Source organism: Neolamprologus multifasciatus, chromosome 11 (genome assembly GCF_963576455.1).
Source record: "Neolamprologus multifasciatus chromosome 11, fNeoMul1.2, whole genome shotgun sequence".
NCBI lineage: Eukaryota > Metazoa > Chordata > Actinopteri > Cichliformes > Cichlidae > Neolamprologus > Neolamprologus multifasciatus.
Genome location: NC_140449.1, coordinates 22,077,221 through 22,095,270, shown reverse-complemented (window position 1 = coordinate 22,095,270; position 18,050 = coordinate 22,077,221). Strand labels below are relative to the sequence as shown.

The window sequence follows — 18,050 nt, the reverse complement described above, 5'->3', positions numbered from 1 at the left end:
GGTCACACACAGGGGCCAGACCCCCTTTTTACCTTCACAACTACCTCAGTTCTTCATGGCATAGATTCAACAAGATGCTTGAAGCATTCTTCAGAGATTTTGATTCATACTGACCTGATAGTTGCTTTCAAGCAGCCAGTTTGAGATGATTTGAGCTTTGTGACATGGTGTGTCAACCTGCTGGAAGAAGTCATCAAAAGTGAATAGATATAAAGGGATGGACAACAATATTTGGGAAGACTCTGGCATTTAATTGATGCTCAGTTACTTCTAAGGGGTCCACAGTATGCCAAGAAAATATCCCCACACTATTACACCACCACCAGACAGCCTGAACCTCTTATACAAGACAGGATTTTTTTTATGTTTAAGCCCAATTCTGATCCTACTAAATGAATGTTGAAGTAGAAATCAAGACGAGACAATGTTTTTTCCAGTCTTCTATTGTTCAATCTTGGTGTGAATTGTAGCCTCATTTTCCTGTTTTTAGCTAACAGAGAGGAGCGTGCTCTTCGGCTGCTATAGCTCATCTGCTTCATCGTTCTGTGTGTTGTGCATTGACAAATGCTCTTCTGCATAGCTCGCTTGTAACAAGTGAGTGATTGCCTGTCTTCCCATTCCTCTGATGCTCAGCTTCCACTTCAGCAGGTCACCCTGACCAGGTTTTCAAGCTTTAAATGCATTGAGTTGCTGCCATGAGTGATTAGAACAGGTGTACTTAATAAAGTGACCGTGAGCATATAGTTTTCATATATATAGTTGTACATATTATATATTTGACAAATTAAAAGTTCAACCACCTGAATTGGACAAACTGAATTCAACTTTATTCCAAATACGGGTGTGTACATCTATCTATCGATCTATCTATCTATCTATCTATCGATCTAGATATTTAAAAAATCCAACTTGATGATAGATTCAGGCTTATTTTGAGCCAAGTCATTTATGTTCTTCCAATTAACCCATTTATTTTTCTACATCTCACAAGGTACAAAGAGTAAGGCAGAGCAAAAGCTGGATTGCCTTATTCAGCCGGGATTTCATGTAAAATGGTTACAGGAAAGCAACTACACTCTGTCATGCAATAATGTCCTGTGTCAGCTCTATACTACCCATCTCTATCTGCATCGCTGCACCTCACTGCACAAAACCCAGCAGCAGCAGGGCCTCTGATGCAACACTCACTACCCAGTAGTTCCCTCAGGACAAAGGTAAATCAGCAGCTCTCTCATGCAGTTGAAACCATGTCCACTGGAGCAAAAATGGAGAGCTGACCCTCAGTCTTTTAGAGATGGCTGTCTGTCATGAGAGCTGCTGAATGTTATTGGCAGCCCTCTCTTAAGTGCATTGTATGCCCTCCCCAGGCCTAACGCTGCAGTAAAGGCTTGTTAATACATTATCTCCCTCTAGTGGCGGATGCAAGACTCTGGTGATGGTCATTGTCATTCTAGGCAGTGCATCCCCATTGATCTTCATTCAAAAAGATAGAACACTGCAGCAGTGGGAGAGTGCAACAGTGGAATAGAATGGACACATTGAGTACATGATCCAGTTTGTATTTAATCCACAGGAGGTTAGACGAAGTAAACACCTCACAAGAAAGAACTTAATAATACGTACATGTCAAAAACATTAGTAGAAATGTGTCCTGTTGATGTTCTTCCACCTGTGTAAAAATGTCAATGATTTGCAATAGAAGAGATCAAACATTAATGCAATGCAGACAAGCCATATTTGTAGTGTTTATCATTTAGAAAAGGGTCAATGGGCAGGAAACTGGAACTTTAAAATATGTATCTACAGAGTAACATAACTGTTACTAAACAGAACACGTAAACTGCACAAAGACTGCAGGCAGTTTCTCCCAGAATTAATGTATAAGGTAATGGTGTTGATGAAATTTGGGAATTTATAGTTGTAGTTTACATACATTCATTCAACAATGTTATGGTAATTATGGGCTTTTAATGACCACTTTGAACTGTTCTTTTTCCCGTGTGGGAATATACGCCATCAGATATATACATCCATCATATTAATATTTGGTCTATTAGTAAATTCCATCAACAAGCTTCTCGCATTTTGTGGTTGGATATTTTACTACTCTACTTGGCAGAATTGTTCATTAAAATTGGTTGGTTTCCTGGCACGGACACCTTTTAAGCATAAATACACAAATATACAATAGGGTTGAGTTCAGGGCTTTGGTAAGTCCATTAGCGTGGCTTAGTTTAGCATTAGCTAATGTTAGCCTGCTTTTCAAAACCACTTTTGTTTTGCTTTTGTTCTGGTTGTTCCTGAACTTGCTTGTGATTATTGACCCAACAGTGTCCAAGTTTCAGCCATCTTGCTGTTGATTCGAGGTGAAGATGAAGAATTTGGACCGTGGAAATGTGCTTATATACCTGAATTACTTGTACTTACATAAAACTGTTTAAAATAATCGATGATCTTGGAATGTTTTTTTGGAAATAGCTTCAAGAGACCTTCACAACTTCTCTAAATCTGCAATTCTCCTTCTTATAACTTCATTGAGTTTCTTGCACTTCCCCATTGTTCCGAGCATTGGTCAGTCGAAAGAGTGATGTCAAACAAATCCTTTGCATGCTGGAAAAGAGAAACTACCCTGCCCTTGCGGTGTTAAAAGGCTCTCGAGACCTTTCAGCACCACTTATTAAAAGTTTAAGTGCACATATAGATTTGGTGTATAGCTGTTAATGTGTACCAAGACACATACATTAATATATCTTAGTAAAAGCCATCCAGCAGTATGACTGAACATTATTTTTTTTACTTTAATCTAGTTATTAAGTCTTACCCCTGAAAAGATTGAGGGTTTTTTCCTAACTGTCCACATCGCTCTCAGTGATCTCCAGGCGTATACCAAAAGGTCAATTTATCTTTTGCTGTCTCAGTGGCATCTGCCTTGACAGCTGCTGTTAATAAAAATGTGTCCTTTTCTCCAGGAAGATATTTACCAAGTGATCATAAAGCATCGTATCAGATCAGTTACTCATTGATTTGTTCAAAAATTAGATTGATTAACAATGATTTACTACCTAATAGAAGGAACCTGTGTCTCTGACACAGTGGTACATCTGTGTATATATATGAATTTGCTTCAAGGTCCGATGTGTTGTTCCTTCAGAAATGCTCTTCTGCATACGTTGATTGTAACGGGAAGTTATCTGAGTTACTGTTGCCTTCCTGTCAGGTCGAAACAGTCTGGCAGTTCTCCTCTGACCTCTGGCATCAACAAGGCAGAGACGCCCAGAGAACTACCGCTCACTGGCCATGTGATTGGCTGATTATATATTTGTGTTAACCAGCAGGTGAACAGATATAAAAGTCCCCCCTTTCCCTTACCGGATACTCAGGATACTTCTGCAGTCCCTTTTTTTGTTTTATCAAGTTCATTATTGAGTTTTAAAGCTTTTTGCAGGATTGTTAGTAGTAGGAAAATCATCAGATGCTTCAAGTGGGCAAATACTCTTAGTCAGTACTACTTAGCAGCATGAAACTAAGAATTTTCTGTAGCTGTAATATGCATAAGTGTGAACGGCATGCGCATGGGTGCATACATGAGCGTACAGTTCAAGCATAAATCAGCACTGCTGACAGGGGCACTACAAGACACATGAACAAGACTGTTCATATCAGCATAATGTGAAATATTGATGGCCTCCAGCTGCCTGTGGACACTTTGGATCTATCTTATATGATGGATGAGCAGTGATGGTGTGTGTAATTAGAGGAAGCGATTTTAAAGAATTGGCACGCATGTGTGCCTTAAAACAGATAGCTGTCCTCCACATTAATTAATCTATCATGGATGTCACGCATTTAGCATGTGACCTCTGTTTGAAGAGGCCGTCTGCAGACTGAAAAAAGGAAAAGAGAAGCAGAGTTTGACTGTTTTGGACATTCCAGGTGTTTATTTCCCTGTCACAGCCTGCGGCCTACTTTGTCCCTTTTCTGCGATTGTCTCCTGTTCTGTGTTTCTGTCCCCGACTCACTCTCGGTTTGCATCCCCGCACTGCCCCCACCTACCCCACCCCCGCCCTCCCTTAGTGTTGCTGGCTGCAGGGTTTGGCCTCCCTCCCTCTCTCTCTCTCGCTGTGCCACGTATGTAACCTAAACTGTGGAACGGCCAAGCAGGGATGGGCCACGAGAAAAGCTTTCCACAAGATCAGCCTGAGCCTCTGAAGTCTCCCTGGACCTTGTTCAGTGAGGAATGAAATGGGGGCTGCACATTCTCATTTTCCTCTCTGTACCGCTTCATTTCAGCCAGTGTTGTCCATTTCTGCAGCTACCTCAGACTTCAGCATTCCCTTACAGTTTTTACTCCCCTTTTATCTCCTGTTCTCATACGTCTTTTTTCCCCTTCTATATGCATCCCTGCATGCTGTGGCTCTTTTTAAACCCCGAGTACACTTTCAATCTGTCTCTCTGTTAGATTTTCACCTCTTCACAGTGTATTGTGTTGCTGTAAAATGCTGTTCTGGTCCCTCTCATATAAACACAGACTCCTCCTTCACTCTTACTTAATGTCATTAACAGGTGGCTGTCCGAAATAGACGCACACACAAACAGCAAGGCTGTCGCAGATACAGAGATGTTTTTTATCATGCTGGCAGGCTTGTCATCATGTGAGCGGACCACCCTGCAGCAACTTTCCTTGCTGATTTAAAATTTGAAACATTTATGGAGCATGAGCTGGATGCTGTTGAGATTAAACGTGAGGTGTAAGCACAGTCTGGGGGCCAAACACCAGACACACACACACACACACACACACACACACACACACACACACACACACACACACACACACACAGACGGACGCACACGCATTAAATGGGCAACAGTGTTAACCAACCAGACTCCAACCCCCTTCACATCCCCCACCTCTACTCCTTTACACTCACTTTCCATAACTCTTACGTTCCTCTCTCCCACCCCTTTCCTCTCTCTCTCTCACTCTCTCTCTCTCACACTCACTCTCACATCACTGCTCTCCCCCCTCTATTAAGTTTCATGCTTCTCTACCTCTCGAACTGAACAACACACACGACACAGGTCAGATTTATTCTCCTTTTCAATCAAGTGCATTAGCCAGCTGTTGCTTTCTTACGCCCACGTGTCACACAGGTGGCGGTGGCTGTCACCGGTCAAGCGGTAGAGAGAATTTCTAATTTTCACGACAGAAAATGCAGCATGAAGTTATATCCTGTGTTCAGACGCTTTAAAATTTAGGCTACCGCACCAAAGTGTTCATTGCATTATAGTATATGTCTTTGTATACATGCTCTATATACCCTGCTAAGGATAATCCTTCACTTACTGCAAAGTAAGCACTTGTTTGTGTCGCCCACCCTGAGAGCAGCTTGGCTCCTCTGAGCCGTCTGATCACACTGTGGTTAATATGAATGTAATGTGATCAAGGTTTGTAATTCTATGACCACTAATTTGGCTGTCAGCAGCTGCAGTATTGATGTTCTTTATTACAGTTAATGTTGGAGGGTTATTTTAATGCACGGTTGCTATTCCATACCTTTGGTTCACTAGTGACACGTATGTATCTGCCTTTTGTTAGCTATAAAATGATTTTCACCCCAACTGTCACTTAGTGCTTGTTGATAAGCTGATATTATTGTTTATTGACATTGCAGAACCATCTTCTCATGCTCTGTGTAAATGCTGTCTGCTCTTACTGAATTGTTATTATTGTGATTATTGCGGGGCAGACGACATGCAGCATGACTAAATGACAATGAAATGTTTTTTGTTACATGTTTATTATATTTATTATTATGTCTCCTCACATACTACAAAGTATCAAAGACAAAGGCTTTGCGGTGAGACTTTGCACATGTTGCCTAAATAAAACCTCTGATGCTGTCAGCCCAAAGCTCTGAATTAGGTGATCCGCCAACTGTGCGTGGCCTGCTGGTGCTGCTTTCCTAACTGGCCAGGCCTCTCGCCTCCACTCTGTGACCTGTTGGACATCACAGCAGAGTTAATTACTATAGCCCCCTCTCTCTGTCAGAGGGTTCAGGATTGAATTATCACCTCTCGTGCAGACCATCGACACCGTTGTGCCCCGTCACTCACTTTGTTTAAATCGCTCCAAAGGTTCCTCGCTCACAGTTGAAAGTCTCTGTAAGCTGGGACCAAACTCGTGCTGAAGCACACATGTGCAAGTGCGCAGCCGCTGCTACATATTCCCAGTGTTCCCGGTATAAGTAATGCAGCCTGAGAGGTATTTGTGGCAATCCATTATCCCCTCAGATCAAAGGGGATCTGTGTCTAAGCCAGAGATAGTGTACCTGCTCAGAGAGACGATGGGTTGTCAACTCATCTGAGAAACTGGAAGCTGGGTGGTCCGGTGTGACACTGTGGCGTTATCTCTCACCTTGACCTTGCACAAACCTACTTCCAGTCGAATTGTTTCTACATCTCCTGCAAAATCTGCCATATGGCTTATCTATTGTTGGCTGAGAGCATTTCATATGGCTTTTAGGGAGGGAATATTGTAGATGCTGATAAAGCTGTTGGAAATTAAATATTACACTGGTGATGAAAGGATTTTGCTCTGGTGAAGCATATGCTGGCTACTCTTTCATCTTTCTGTTTCATCTCTCTTTTTCAGAGGACTGGACGGAAAACAGACAGACAGCTCTCCTGGTCCTTTCCTCCATCTATCCCATTTTGTCATTACCTCACTTCATCTGCCCCCCTCTCCACTTCACAGTAGTTCTATTCATATCTCTTATGTCCAGCCCATTTATTTTTACTTGATCTTCTCACTGCTTTTGCTCAATTTTCCCCGTCCATCACAGGACAGCTGATAGCTCTCTTGCAAACTTTCGCCTTCCGAACCTAAAACATCTCATTATTTGATTCTAATTAAAACACTTTTCATCTATTATCTGCTTCTCCAATCTTCATTTGAGGTGTCCCGTCCCATCCCCTGTACTTCTTCGGTTCTGGCCACTTTCGATCAGTATGTGGTCCAACTTCTTTGTACAACAGGATGAGGAGGGTCGCACAGGGGTGGCAGGACAGAGTGGAGGTTTGGCTGGAATGAAAGGTGGTAGAGGACAGAGGCGGATCCACAAGCTGAGCGACAGCCAGGAGGGAAAGATCAAGCTGGCTTTCTTTGTCTCTATCGTCGGTGTGACCCTCACGGTGCTCGGCATGGGGACAGAGTTTTGGGTGGAGCTGGCCCAACCAAAGAATTTCAGCGGCAACCAGACCTGCCAGATGGCCCATTACGGCCTTTGGAAGGGCTGCATCCGCACCCTACGGGTGGATGAAATAGACCCAGAGAGGACAAGCTGTGGTCCTGCTGATCTACCTGGAGGTGAGACCTCAGAGTGGTGTGTGTGTGTGTCTGTGTGAATTTGTGTAAATCTGTTTGATCTGCACAAGATGAGCTGGTGAGTTTCTGCAGGGACTATTTTGTGTTTAACTCCCTGTCTGCTTTCCTTGCAAGTCTGAATTGAAGCTGCCACCATGTTACAGTATGTGTATCGGTATCAAAGTGGATTAACAGCAAGGGGTCAGAGACTGTTTGTGGAAAGAAGTTGCTGACATCACCCTTAATCACTGCAGGTTTTCTGTGCCATGACAAATGTTGTAAAATAAGAGTGAGCTGTCATAGCTGATATAATGTATGCCCCCTGGAAATACATTTGTAGGTCTTTGTATCTGAACTCGTAAGAGGCTGAAAAAAGCTCTGTTGCCACTTTGTTTAAAAAAGTCATTTGCATCCAACGCGAACAGTCTTCATTTTTCTGAGCAACATTTTTCTGAGTTTTGATATAGATTTAAAAATAAATGTATTCCTTGTGTGTATGTACACTTGTGTGGATTTGCAAAGGAATAATGAGAGTTGGGTATCTGAAGCCGCTTGTGTAGATACAATATGTATCTAGGTCATCCTACAGATAATGTGCAAATTGAATCATTAAAAAGTATAAAGCGTGAAAATGCATTCAAGTGCATAAACACAGTGGTGCTTTATGAGCTCGGATCCTGCTGGACCAACACACAGCAGCATGCAGGTACAATATACAGCATATTTGTTGGCAGTCATAACACGATCTGTGTAACAGGGCATTATTAATATTAAGATTTTCTCCTGACTAAGCATCGAATCATCTCCTGTTTTACCAAGAGTGCAGACAGGTGATAAAGGGGCAAACCAGAGGTTTATTGTGCTGACGGACATCCATGTTTAGAGTAGTGACAGGTTCTTTCTAAAAGCACTTTATTCAACTTGACCATGGTTATGTTCTCCGGAGTGCGCCGATTATCTGCACAATGACCTATTTCTGTCTGGAAAGTGAGTCTGGAGATGGAAAGAGGCAGGTACTGGAGGAGAAAGACTTGCTCCTGGAATCACACGTCTCATGGATTCTGCCAGGACCCAGCAGCGGTCTGAAGAAACCACAAAGTCTCTTTAAATTTCAGAGACACAAGTGGTTCACATATACAACTTAACATGTCGTCATCACCTTGAATGATCCAGTTTTCAAGGATAATTTATCTATCCTTTGCTAAATTATCCTTTGTGCCTCTTTGACTGCTTCGAGCTGGCAGATATGATTCCAAGATGCTCTGTTGGTGTTTGAGAGAAGCCAGTATGCTTCTGACAATCTTCATCACACGTCCCAACACTGTTGGCCCACGCCGCCTGTCACAGATGGCCGTGGGCTCATCATGTTTGCAGGAAAACAAATGTTTTTGCCTTCTATGGTTCCCCATTTCACATCCCTGTTTACATGCCTCTGGCTCCCGTCCCGCTCAAAGTGCGGCCTGACGATGCCGTGTCTGTCATCCCGAGACCAGCTATCCATCTTCGCTGCCTGCTGGAGAGAAACATGGCGGCTCAATAATTACAGTCTCAGCAGGGGTAGTGGGAGCAAAACCAGTTGACTTTGATAGCATAATGTGTTACAAAATCAGTATGGTTGACAAATAGTCGATCTGCTTCATTAAAAAATGTTTGCAAATGCCCTCAGCCACTGTGTGTGTGTGTGTGTGTGTGCACATGCACGTGGTCATCTTGGAGCACATAATTTTCAGTGGCTGAAAGTCATCACTATGCACTTGTGAAGCCAAACGGAATCTGACTACTTCACAGTTTTTGTCTAAATATAGAGAAGGGGAAACGAGGGGGGACAGACAGGGACCGAGTGAGAGTGTATAACTAATGCAGTATTAACTAACCCCCCTGTGTTTCCTCCCCCTCTTGACATCTCCTGCTCGCTCGTCTCACCTCCTTCTCCATCTGCGGCTACCCTCTCTCTTTCCCTTCACTCACCACCCTTCCATCTGCCAGCAACTCACTCCTCCTTTTCACCGCTCTCATCCTCTGAGCCTGTATCCATACTTCTCGCATCTTCCTCCTTCTTTTTCACCCGGCACATCCTCTTCCCGTCTTCTGTAGCCATGTCCCTTCATTAGCCTCCATCTGCCCCTTCTCTCTGTCTACCACTATTTCTCCCCTCTGCCATCCACCCTTAGTGTTTTGCTGTCTCTCACCCTCTTTGGCGGCACCATATGTGCAGTGCTGGAGTGTGCGTATGTGTGTGTGTTTGTGTGCAAAGAGGTGTGTGTCTCTGGGTATTCCAGCTAATGCTCGATATAAATAGGAATGATGCCTGGAAGGACAGAGTGCATGGATGCATAGTAGGCACATCAGAGAAGACAAGAAGTTGTCCATAGGAGAGTGAGTGTGTAAGTGAGTGTGTAAGTGCGTGTGCGAGCGCGTGGGTGCATGTGTGTTTCTTTGTCTGATCTCTTCTTTATGCCCACAGAATCCAACTGTACTTACTTCAAATTCTTCACCTCTGGGGAGAATGCAGTCATATTCAAGAAGACAACTAAGAAGAGTGAGATGTTACACCTTCCCCTGGACATACACATTAGCAGTTACACCAGCAGCTTCTTCTTTCAATAAAGATGCTCACTGCGGTGCTCACAGGACCGTACTGGTGGTTTTTGCATGTTTTAGACGATTAACTTCCACTGCCACCCCTTTTCCAAAGCAAGCCATAAGCTATCAGACTGATTAATGTGTTTGCTGTGCTGCCCAGGGAGCCACTGGTTTCAGTGTAGTTTGGAGATAAGCTGGATGAGAATTAATAGGCTACTTACATCACAGCAAACATCAGTCATTTTTATCTTTTGGTCGTAAGTTGTGAGCAGAGGCTGTTTTGAAAATTTGCTTGCTGATATGGTTAAAGAGAAGGCGGCATTTGACATATGAGCTGTGGGAAAGATTTGCTGTCAGTGGCTGCACAGTAGACTTGGACATAATCACACCAACAGATATGCACAGTCCTGTGAAGAATAAGTAAGGGTATACCACTTCTCAATCATAAGTCATTAGCCAATGAGCATATCCCATCTAACCCTTTCTGACTTTAACAGTGACCTTAATTTACAAAATGTACTTAGTTTTTTACTCAATATGACCCGAAACTAGTGAGTAAGCCCATAAACGTGTCGAGTCGCCCCCTGCTGGTTATTACAGAAAAGTACACTTTAGGTTCTGAGCTACCGGGAAGCTAGCATATCTATTTTGTACTGTGTTTATGGTTTATGCTAACTTTGTGGCAATTTTTCAAAGCATAGATTCCTAAAGTGTTGACCGGGGCCCCCTGGTGGGCTATGAAAGTACTGCAACTGGGCCACAGTAATAACAGAAATTCTGTTGAAATTACTCACAAGTATGTAAAGTTACATATTTATATGATTTTATTTATTTGTTTAAAAAGAGAATAAAAAATGATAATAAGAGGTGGCTAGTCTGTGATGTTACTCGTTACTCTAACGGAAGGAATTGACCAACTATGACCATTCCTGTTCTCTGCAATGCTTTTATTAATGAAATAATATCTACATGCTGGAGAATCAAAAAACAAAACAAAAACAGCACAATTGGCACAGGCTATTTTTTGGGGTCGCACCTGTTCAGGTTTGGAATGCCAGGAAAATCTGTTTTAAGCAGAGCCAGTACAGGAAGCAGCACAGATGACATCATTTTTGTTCTTTAACAAAAATCCCGATTTAACCAGAATCCCAGAGGAATCAAACATGTGTGAGGTGGTGTAACATAACTAGTTTCCAGACCTCACAATAATTCCTCCATCTTTTGTGCTGCAGATTTTTTTCTGCATGCACTTCTGAACATCTGTGCTTTATATTTTGTTATATCTCACTGCTCTCCCTCACAGGTCTGAATCTAGCAGCAGCTGTCTTGGCCCTTTTGAGTCTGACCATGATGGTGATGGGCTCCATATGCATTGCCATGTCGCTCAGCAAAGGAGTGCAATTCTTTCTTAAGCCAGCCTCCTTCTGCTTCATCCTATCAGGTGGGATGTGACTCTTTTTTTAGTCATGCTAGGACAACATTTTCATGAGTATTTTAAGGATTGTAACTGCTGATTGATCTTTTAAATGTTACTGTTACTTTTTATCTTCTCATGCAGGTGTACTGGTCCTGCTCTCTGTCCTCATATTCCACCAGTCTGTGCTGGCCTTACTGTCCAGTGACCACTCCATACCTTTACACCATGAACTGTCCTGGTCTGTGGCCTGTGTGGGCTCAGCGGGTGGCATTCTTATTTTTGGAGGCGTCCTCTTCATCATTCTCGCTCTTCCTTTCAGCCCATGGCAGAAATGTTTTCCACACAAGAACAGCGACACCTAGCCCTCCGATGCTGCACACAGTATTCACGACGTCTTTGCTTATGAGGAAGGAGAAACTGATTTCTGACAGCTGTGATGTCGAGCTTGCTCTTGGCATTGGTTTTGCCAGAGAAGCCATACTAACTTGGTCTTAAAATTATGAAAGGGAGTCAACAACACATACACAACACAGCATGGCCTGCAGAGGTAGATTTTGCAACGAAGTGCTTTTGTTCATTTTAGCATAAAATGACTGACGGGGCTACTGCTGACTTTTTTAGTGTTTACTCAAACCTGCGTCACAAATAGGTCTGTTAGTCCGCCTATAGCTGTACAAACATATAATCCCAACCTTTATACTGGGATAAGTCATGTAGATGCTTTTCTTTTTAATTGCTAAGACTTTTTTTTTTGAGGTTTGAAAATGTTCATAGTCTGCTTTGTATGAAAGCTCACCTCTCCCTAAAAACACAGTTAAATTAGAATATACAGTGTAGTCCATGCCCTGGAGAAACTCTTCTTATACTAATGTTTTCTGATGTGACTATTGGCAAAATTACAATATTTAGCTGTGCATTTGAAGAATTCATTACATTACGCCATAGTTTAAGTTTGATGAGGGCACAGTAAGGTTAGATCATGACACAAGTTAGAACGTTTACATGACCTAGATTGGTATAACAATAATTTAAGATAAGGGGAAAATGTTTTGTTGACCCACACACTCACTCATTTCTCATGCCTACTAATGTCAACTGACTTTCTGATCTCCGCTTGTTGTTCTTGGAAGAATGTGACACAAAATAATGCAATAGCAAAACCAAATTTGGACTTTAATCTGTTCGAATTATAAATAAATAAGTGAAAACTTTGGAATCAGGCTGCTTAATATTGTTATTTTTTATTTCTATTTATATCATGCTTAAATTGACATATATCAACATTAAACAGTAGCAAATGCTTTGTTTTGATAGCGCTAGTAATCATATCGTGTACATGTTATATGATTACATGTACATGCAGGAAATTCTGTTAAGCTTTTTAAATCTTAATATTTTATCTGTTACTATTTATTTTATTACCTGTGTTTTACACTTGTGTGAATGCTGCTTCAGTGTATCAGATGAATGTAAGTTGAATGAAATAGATGAAACACTATGTTGGGTATCAGAGAAGTATGTGGGCATGCGTCCACTGTATATAAAAGGATTTGTTTTGTGTTTTATGAATGGTCAATGCTTGTGGTGTTGTCTCTAATCACTCTATGTGCAATGCAGTAAATACAATTTATTTTTGTCATAGGATGCTAATGTCTCAAACAGGAAACGTTGGTTTACAGTATGTAAACTGTGCTCTGTTCTGCTCATATATGTACAGTATATGGCACCACTATTGGTTATTATTAAAACGATCTGACATAAAATAGCTGCCTTCCTTTGTTCTGCTGGCACGACACCATGTCTGCCCTCCAATTTGACATTCACCCATTTTCACCCCTTTGCAGCGTGACTCTTAACCCCTCTGCCAAACACCCCCCTCCCCCAGACTCCACTCCTCTATAATTAGGCCAGAGCTCATCGCAATGCATTTCACTGCAGAGGTTGGGAAACTTAATACTTGAATTTCAACTATGTACCCCTATCCTCATACCTATGCGGCCTCCCCGTCTCGTTCTGCAACCCCGACCTCACTGCGTCACCACCAGCATGCCACCCGAGTTTTTTGCTCCATCCAAAAACCGACTGATTATCTTAGAAATAACAAATCTTCACACTCATCTCTCTGGAGACTACTTGACATCCTGGCAGTCACATACATTCCCATGCATGCATGTGTGCATGTAGACTCACATGTTTTTACCTCCCCAGTGGGAAGAAACTGAATCCACATGACACACTATCCGGGTTGTATATATAGCTGTTTAATAGTTCTACTGAGACTGCATGAAAAGTGGTTCGTAGGCACTTGTTACGTGTTTGTAAATGGAGAAATGCTTCCTGGAATTCTTTATGATGGACCTGTAGACTGAATGTGACAAGTAAAAGAGCATGAAATGATGAAGGGCTGTCATTATTGATTGTATATATAAATATATATGTAGCTATATGATATATATGATAAACTGTTAATGGTGCTTGTGCAGTCGATTTGTTTGCTTTGGCAGTCCCTCTCCTTAAATGTTTCATCACAGTCATCCTTATTGTGACTGCAGCTACGTTGCAGTAAGTATGATAATATGCAGGGAAAAACACTCACTAATCCTCAGGGGCTGGAGCACTTCTAGGATTCTCGGGCCCCTTGTCAAGGATGTCACTGCTTCCCCCTGCTCTAATGCATCTGGAGTATCATCTCTTGTCAGTAATGGGAGTCTTTGAGCTGCCACTCCTCTGCATCCCTCTGAGGAGAGTAGTGACCGAAGCACACCTTTACAGTATTTTGTAATCGTTCATGCAAAAAACGTGCATGAGGTATCAGATGGGCCTATGAAGGGGAAAAAAGTTATTTGGAGGTAGGGCTCAGTGAATTAACTTTCAGTTGCTCTTCTCATTATCTTCTCTGGCAAGTACCACCCATCTGGCACTATCCATATATTTGCAAATATTAGGAGCCTCAAGACTGACAGGGAAGGTTGAAATCGTTTTAGGATCACAGCAAACAAAACATTAGCTAAGAGTCCTTGAGCCACAGTAACTACTAAGAGCAGTGTTTATGACAAACTGTGTGTGTTATTGACAAGTGGTGAAATATCACAGTTGCTGTAATGTACTGCACTCACTTTAAAATTCTACTCTACCAAATATTTATGGAAAATAATGCAATGATTGCTCCAATATGTCAAACAGTTAAATCTGGCTTTAGCAGATTAAACTGCAGCATTAAAATTGCGCCTGTATGTTAGTTAAAGGATGACGATAATAATCCTTCTTCTTCGTCTTTCGGCTGCTCCCTTGAGGGGTCTCATCTGCCTCCATCTCAGCCTATCCCTACCATCCTCCCCTGTCATACCAACACTCTTCATATCCTTCACAACACATCCATAAATCTTCTCTGTGGTCTTCCTCTTTTCTTCCTGCCTAGAAGATCTATCTTAAACATCTTTTGTCCAATTTATATCTATTCCTTATGTGAACATTTCCAAACCATCCTAACTTTGCGTGTCTAACTTGTCAACTACTCAACCTAACTGCTCCCTCTGATTTTCTCATTTCTAATCCTGGCCATTCTGGTCACGCTTAGTGAAAATCTTAACATCTTCAAATCTGCCACCTCCAGCTCGGGCCTCCTGTCTTTTGATCAGTGCCACTGTCTTCAAAATATAGATCATAGCAGGTCTTAATACTATTTTATAAACTTTCACTCTTGCTGCTATAATTCTGCCACTAACCACCCTGACACTCGTTTCCATCCACTCCACCCTGCTTACACCCTCTTCTTCACCTTTTTTTGTGCTCTATATGCTGCTTTGCATGGTATTTAAACTCACCTCCACCTTCACTACATCTCCTTGCAACTGTACCTTTCCTGTCTAGCTCTCATTCACACACATGTAGTCTTACTTCTACTAACTTACCTCCGCGTCACCAGGTTCTCTTCCACCTGGTCCCTACTCTTACTTCAAATCACATTGTCATCTGCAAACATCACAGTCCTCAGAGACTCCTGTCTGACCTCATCTGTCAGAATGTCCATCACAATCGCAGTATGATAATAATCCAACTATTTCATAAGATAAAAGTGACAGAGGCCATCATGAGTACCTTTAGTTTTGATGCTTTAAGTAAATTTTGTTGTAAATACCTTATCTTATGGCACTTTGGATCAGAGTTTGTGAAATGGTCTCTTGACCAAACAGTTGAATATGCTCACATCATGTTCAGACTACTGGCTTCAAGACACGTTCAGTGGAGGCATGTGATGTAACGTGACAAACTGTCGCACAACACTTGGAGCTCTGTGACAGTCATGATGGTGTACAGATGAAAGCTGGGTTTTCCTTAATTTTTTAGCTCTCTAATGATACGGTGAAGTACAACTTCAACTCTGCAACAATGTAACTGACCAAGCTTTGGTATTTTACCATTTTGTCACTTGCAGAGTGAGCAGAAAAATCAATTGCTCTCCTTAGCTGTAATTGAAAAAATATATTTTAAAAAAATATGCAAATATTCGCTTATTTCAAAGTATTAAGTGCAAAAAAGGATCTTCTAGTTAACTCCATTCTCAGTCATGAACTAGACTGGCAAATCTCACGTTCAAGGTCATAGTTTGGTGCACTTCTGGGTGGTTTTCAGCAGCATTCTGTTTTTAGATTGTTCCTTACAAGTCCCACTGTGTCTCTTGGCACTTGTTTCTCTGCAGTGGGTGCTGGATTTCTTCCAATGTGTCAGAATGGGGATCCTTCAACTTGATTTCCCTTTTTGGGAAGTGGATGAAGATGCAAGGAGCCAAATCTGGTGGTGAGCAAAGGTTGTGTTTGTCTAGCCAAGAAATTTTGCGCCTTTTAGTGCACTCTGAGCCAGCACGAGGTGTCACACTCGTATGCCCTACAGTTCAGAAGGTTTCTGTGGAATATTCTCCCTAAGACGTTACAGCAGAACTCCGTCTTTACAGCCTGTCCCTGGGGGCTGAATTCACAATGGTGAGCCCAAGAAAAGGAAAAGAAAAAGAAAAGATGAACATAGTCTCACTACTAATCTTGAAATCTGTAGACTCAACTCACAACAGCTGAAAACCACTTGGTCTTAGTCAGCACCCCAGCTTTCATAATCAGCAGTTATCCTCCGCACAATATTTAGGTGAGTCTGAAACAGAAGTTGATGATTGCTCTCAGGTATAAGGTCCATGACCTCTGTCAAATTGCAGGTCACAGTGTAAGCAGTCTATAGGGGACTCTTGTTGTTGCTGTTTTCATAACTTTTTGATCCACTTATATGGACTGGAGAGTCTTAACTGACAGGAGTCATACTCAATGTGGCGTTTAGCTACTGTTGCCCATCTGCTTCAAGGTCTGGCATGATCCATGTTCAGAGATGCTCCTCTGCATACCTTTCACCTGCATACCTGCAGACCATTCTCTGTAAACCCTAGAGGTGGTTGTGTGGGAAAATCCCAGTAGATCAGCATTTTCTGAAACAGACTGACAACAGTAACCATGCCACTTTCAAAGTTACTTAAATTACCTTTCTTCCCCATTCTGAAGCTCGATTTGAACTTCAGCAGGTTGTCTCGCTGATGTCTGTATGCCTAAATGCACTGAATTTCTGCCATGTGACTGGCTGATTAGATACTTGAGTTGACAACATAATAAAGTGTCTATCAAGTTAATGCCTAATTAACTTGTTTTTGTCAATCACCATAACAAATTAAAATAAACTAAATCATTTTGTATATGAGTGGCTTTCCACTGAATATGAACGGCATTAAATCTGAATCTTTATGATTCAACTGTGTTTTTTCACAGCCTTCTACTGTAGCGCAACAATAAGAGAAAGAAACACACAAATTAACTGCAGGACTTTTTCTTAGTACAGTATTTGTAAAATATTGTATTGCTTCATTTAAAATCAGAATATTCCACCTTTTTTTCAGTCTACTTCTGAGGTTCTGCTGAAGAACAAAAAAAGAAAAAAAAGACAGCACTCTGTAAATATTTCTGTTATTGTTTTTTTATAAACTTCGTGCAATACAGTGTTTTAAGTTTATCACACATTTAGATAAACCATAATCATTTATCTAGATATATCTATTCTCAACTACATACTATTCATATTGCCCACATAAATGCTATCTGTGTGCATTTTTAATCACATTTTTTTTCTTTTTCTGAAATGAAATCAAAGAAATGAAAATAATCTGGAAGCATCTGGTCATTGTTTTTGTTTCTTCATTATACCACGTAGCAGGTGAATCCACAGTTTCCACCTAGATCTGCAGTCACTCGGGACAGTTTGGAAGAGAGTGGGATGGCTGGGTGTTACATGTGTCTACATTCTCATCAACATAAACAGCGCAGAGTTCAGACTCAGGAGTTACTGGGGAAGCACAGTGAAAGGAATCTTTGGGGAGCTTAAGGGGTTGTCTGTGGTGAAGCCGCCATTGGTGATAAAGTAGGGAAAACACTGATCGTGTGGCCGTAAATGGGCAGATATGGTTGAAACCACCCGACAAGAGTCCAGGGACGGCACTGGGAGCAAAACACTTAAGCCAAACCGGCTCGTTCCAAAATGCATACCCATTTTGAACAGTGGTCCCGAGAAACATGTCTATAGACGTTACAAATATATGTATGCATAATTACAATGTACAGGTATCTTTTTTAAACCCTTTAACCCACATATACAGAG

The 18,050-nt window shown here is 41.7% G+C and overlaps 1 protein-coding gene across 1 annotated transcript; it reads left to right on the top strand.

The window, feature by feature from the left end:
* The first annotated feature begins 4,168 nt into the window (after window positions 1-4,168).
* Window positions 4,169-13,129, top strand: cacng6b (calcium channel, voltage-dependent, gamma subunit 6b). The gene is made up of 5 exons (XM_085178043.1): window positions 4,169-5,082; window positions 6,656-7,369; window positions 9,831-9,905; window positions 11,253-11,390; window positions 11,508-13,129. The coding sequence occupies exons 2-5, from the start codon at window positions 7,012-7,014 to the stop codon at window positions 11,726-11,728; spliced, it is 792 nt and encodes a 263-aa protein (XP_085034169.1). The 5' UTR covers window positions 4,169-5,082; window positions 6,656-7,011; the 3' UTR covers window positions 11,729-13,129.
* Window positions 13,130-18,050: the final 4,921 nt, after the last annotated feature.

Excerpts from the sequence above, each read along its gene's own strand:
- cacng6b (XM_085178043.1), top strand. The coding sequence starts at position 7,012 with ATGTGGTCCAACTTCTTTGTACAACAGGATGAGGAGGGTCGCACAGGG. Across the intron at positions 9,906-11,252 it reads CAAGAAGACAACTAAGAAGA|GTCTGAATCTAGCAGCAGCT; the intron begins GTGAGATGTTAC and ends TCTCCCTCACAG. Across the intron at positions 11,391-11,507 it reads CTTCTGCTTCATCCTATCAG|GTGTACTGGTCCTGCTCTCT; the intron begins GTGGGATGTGAC and ends CTTCTCATGCAG.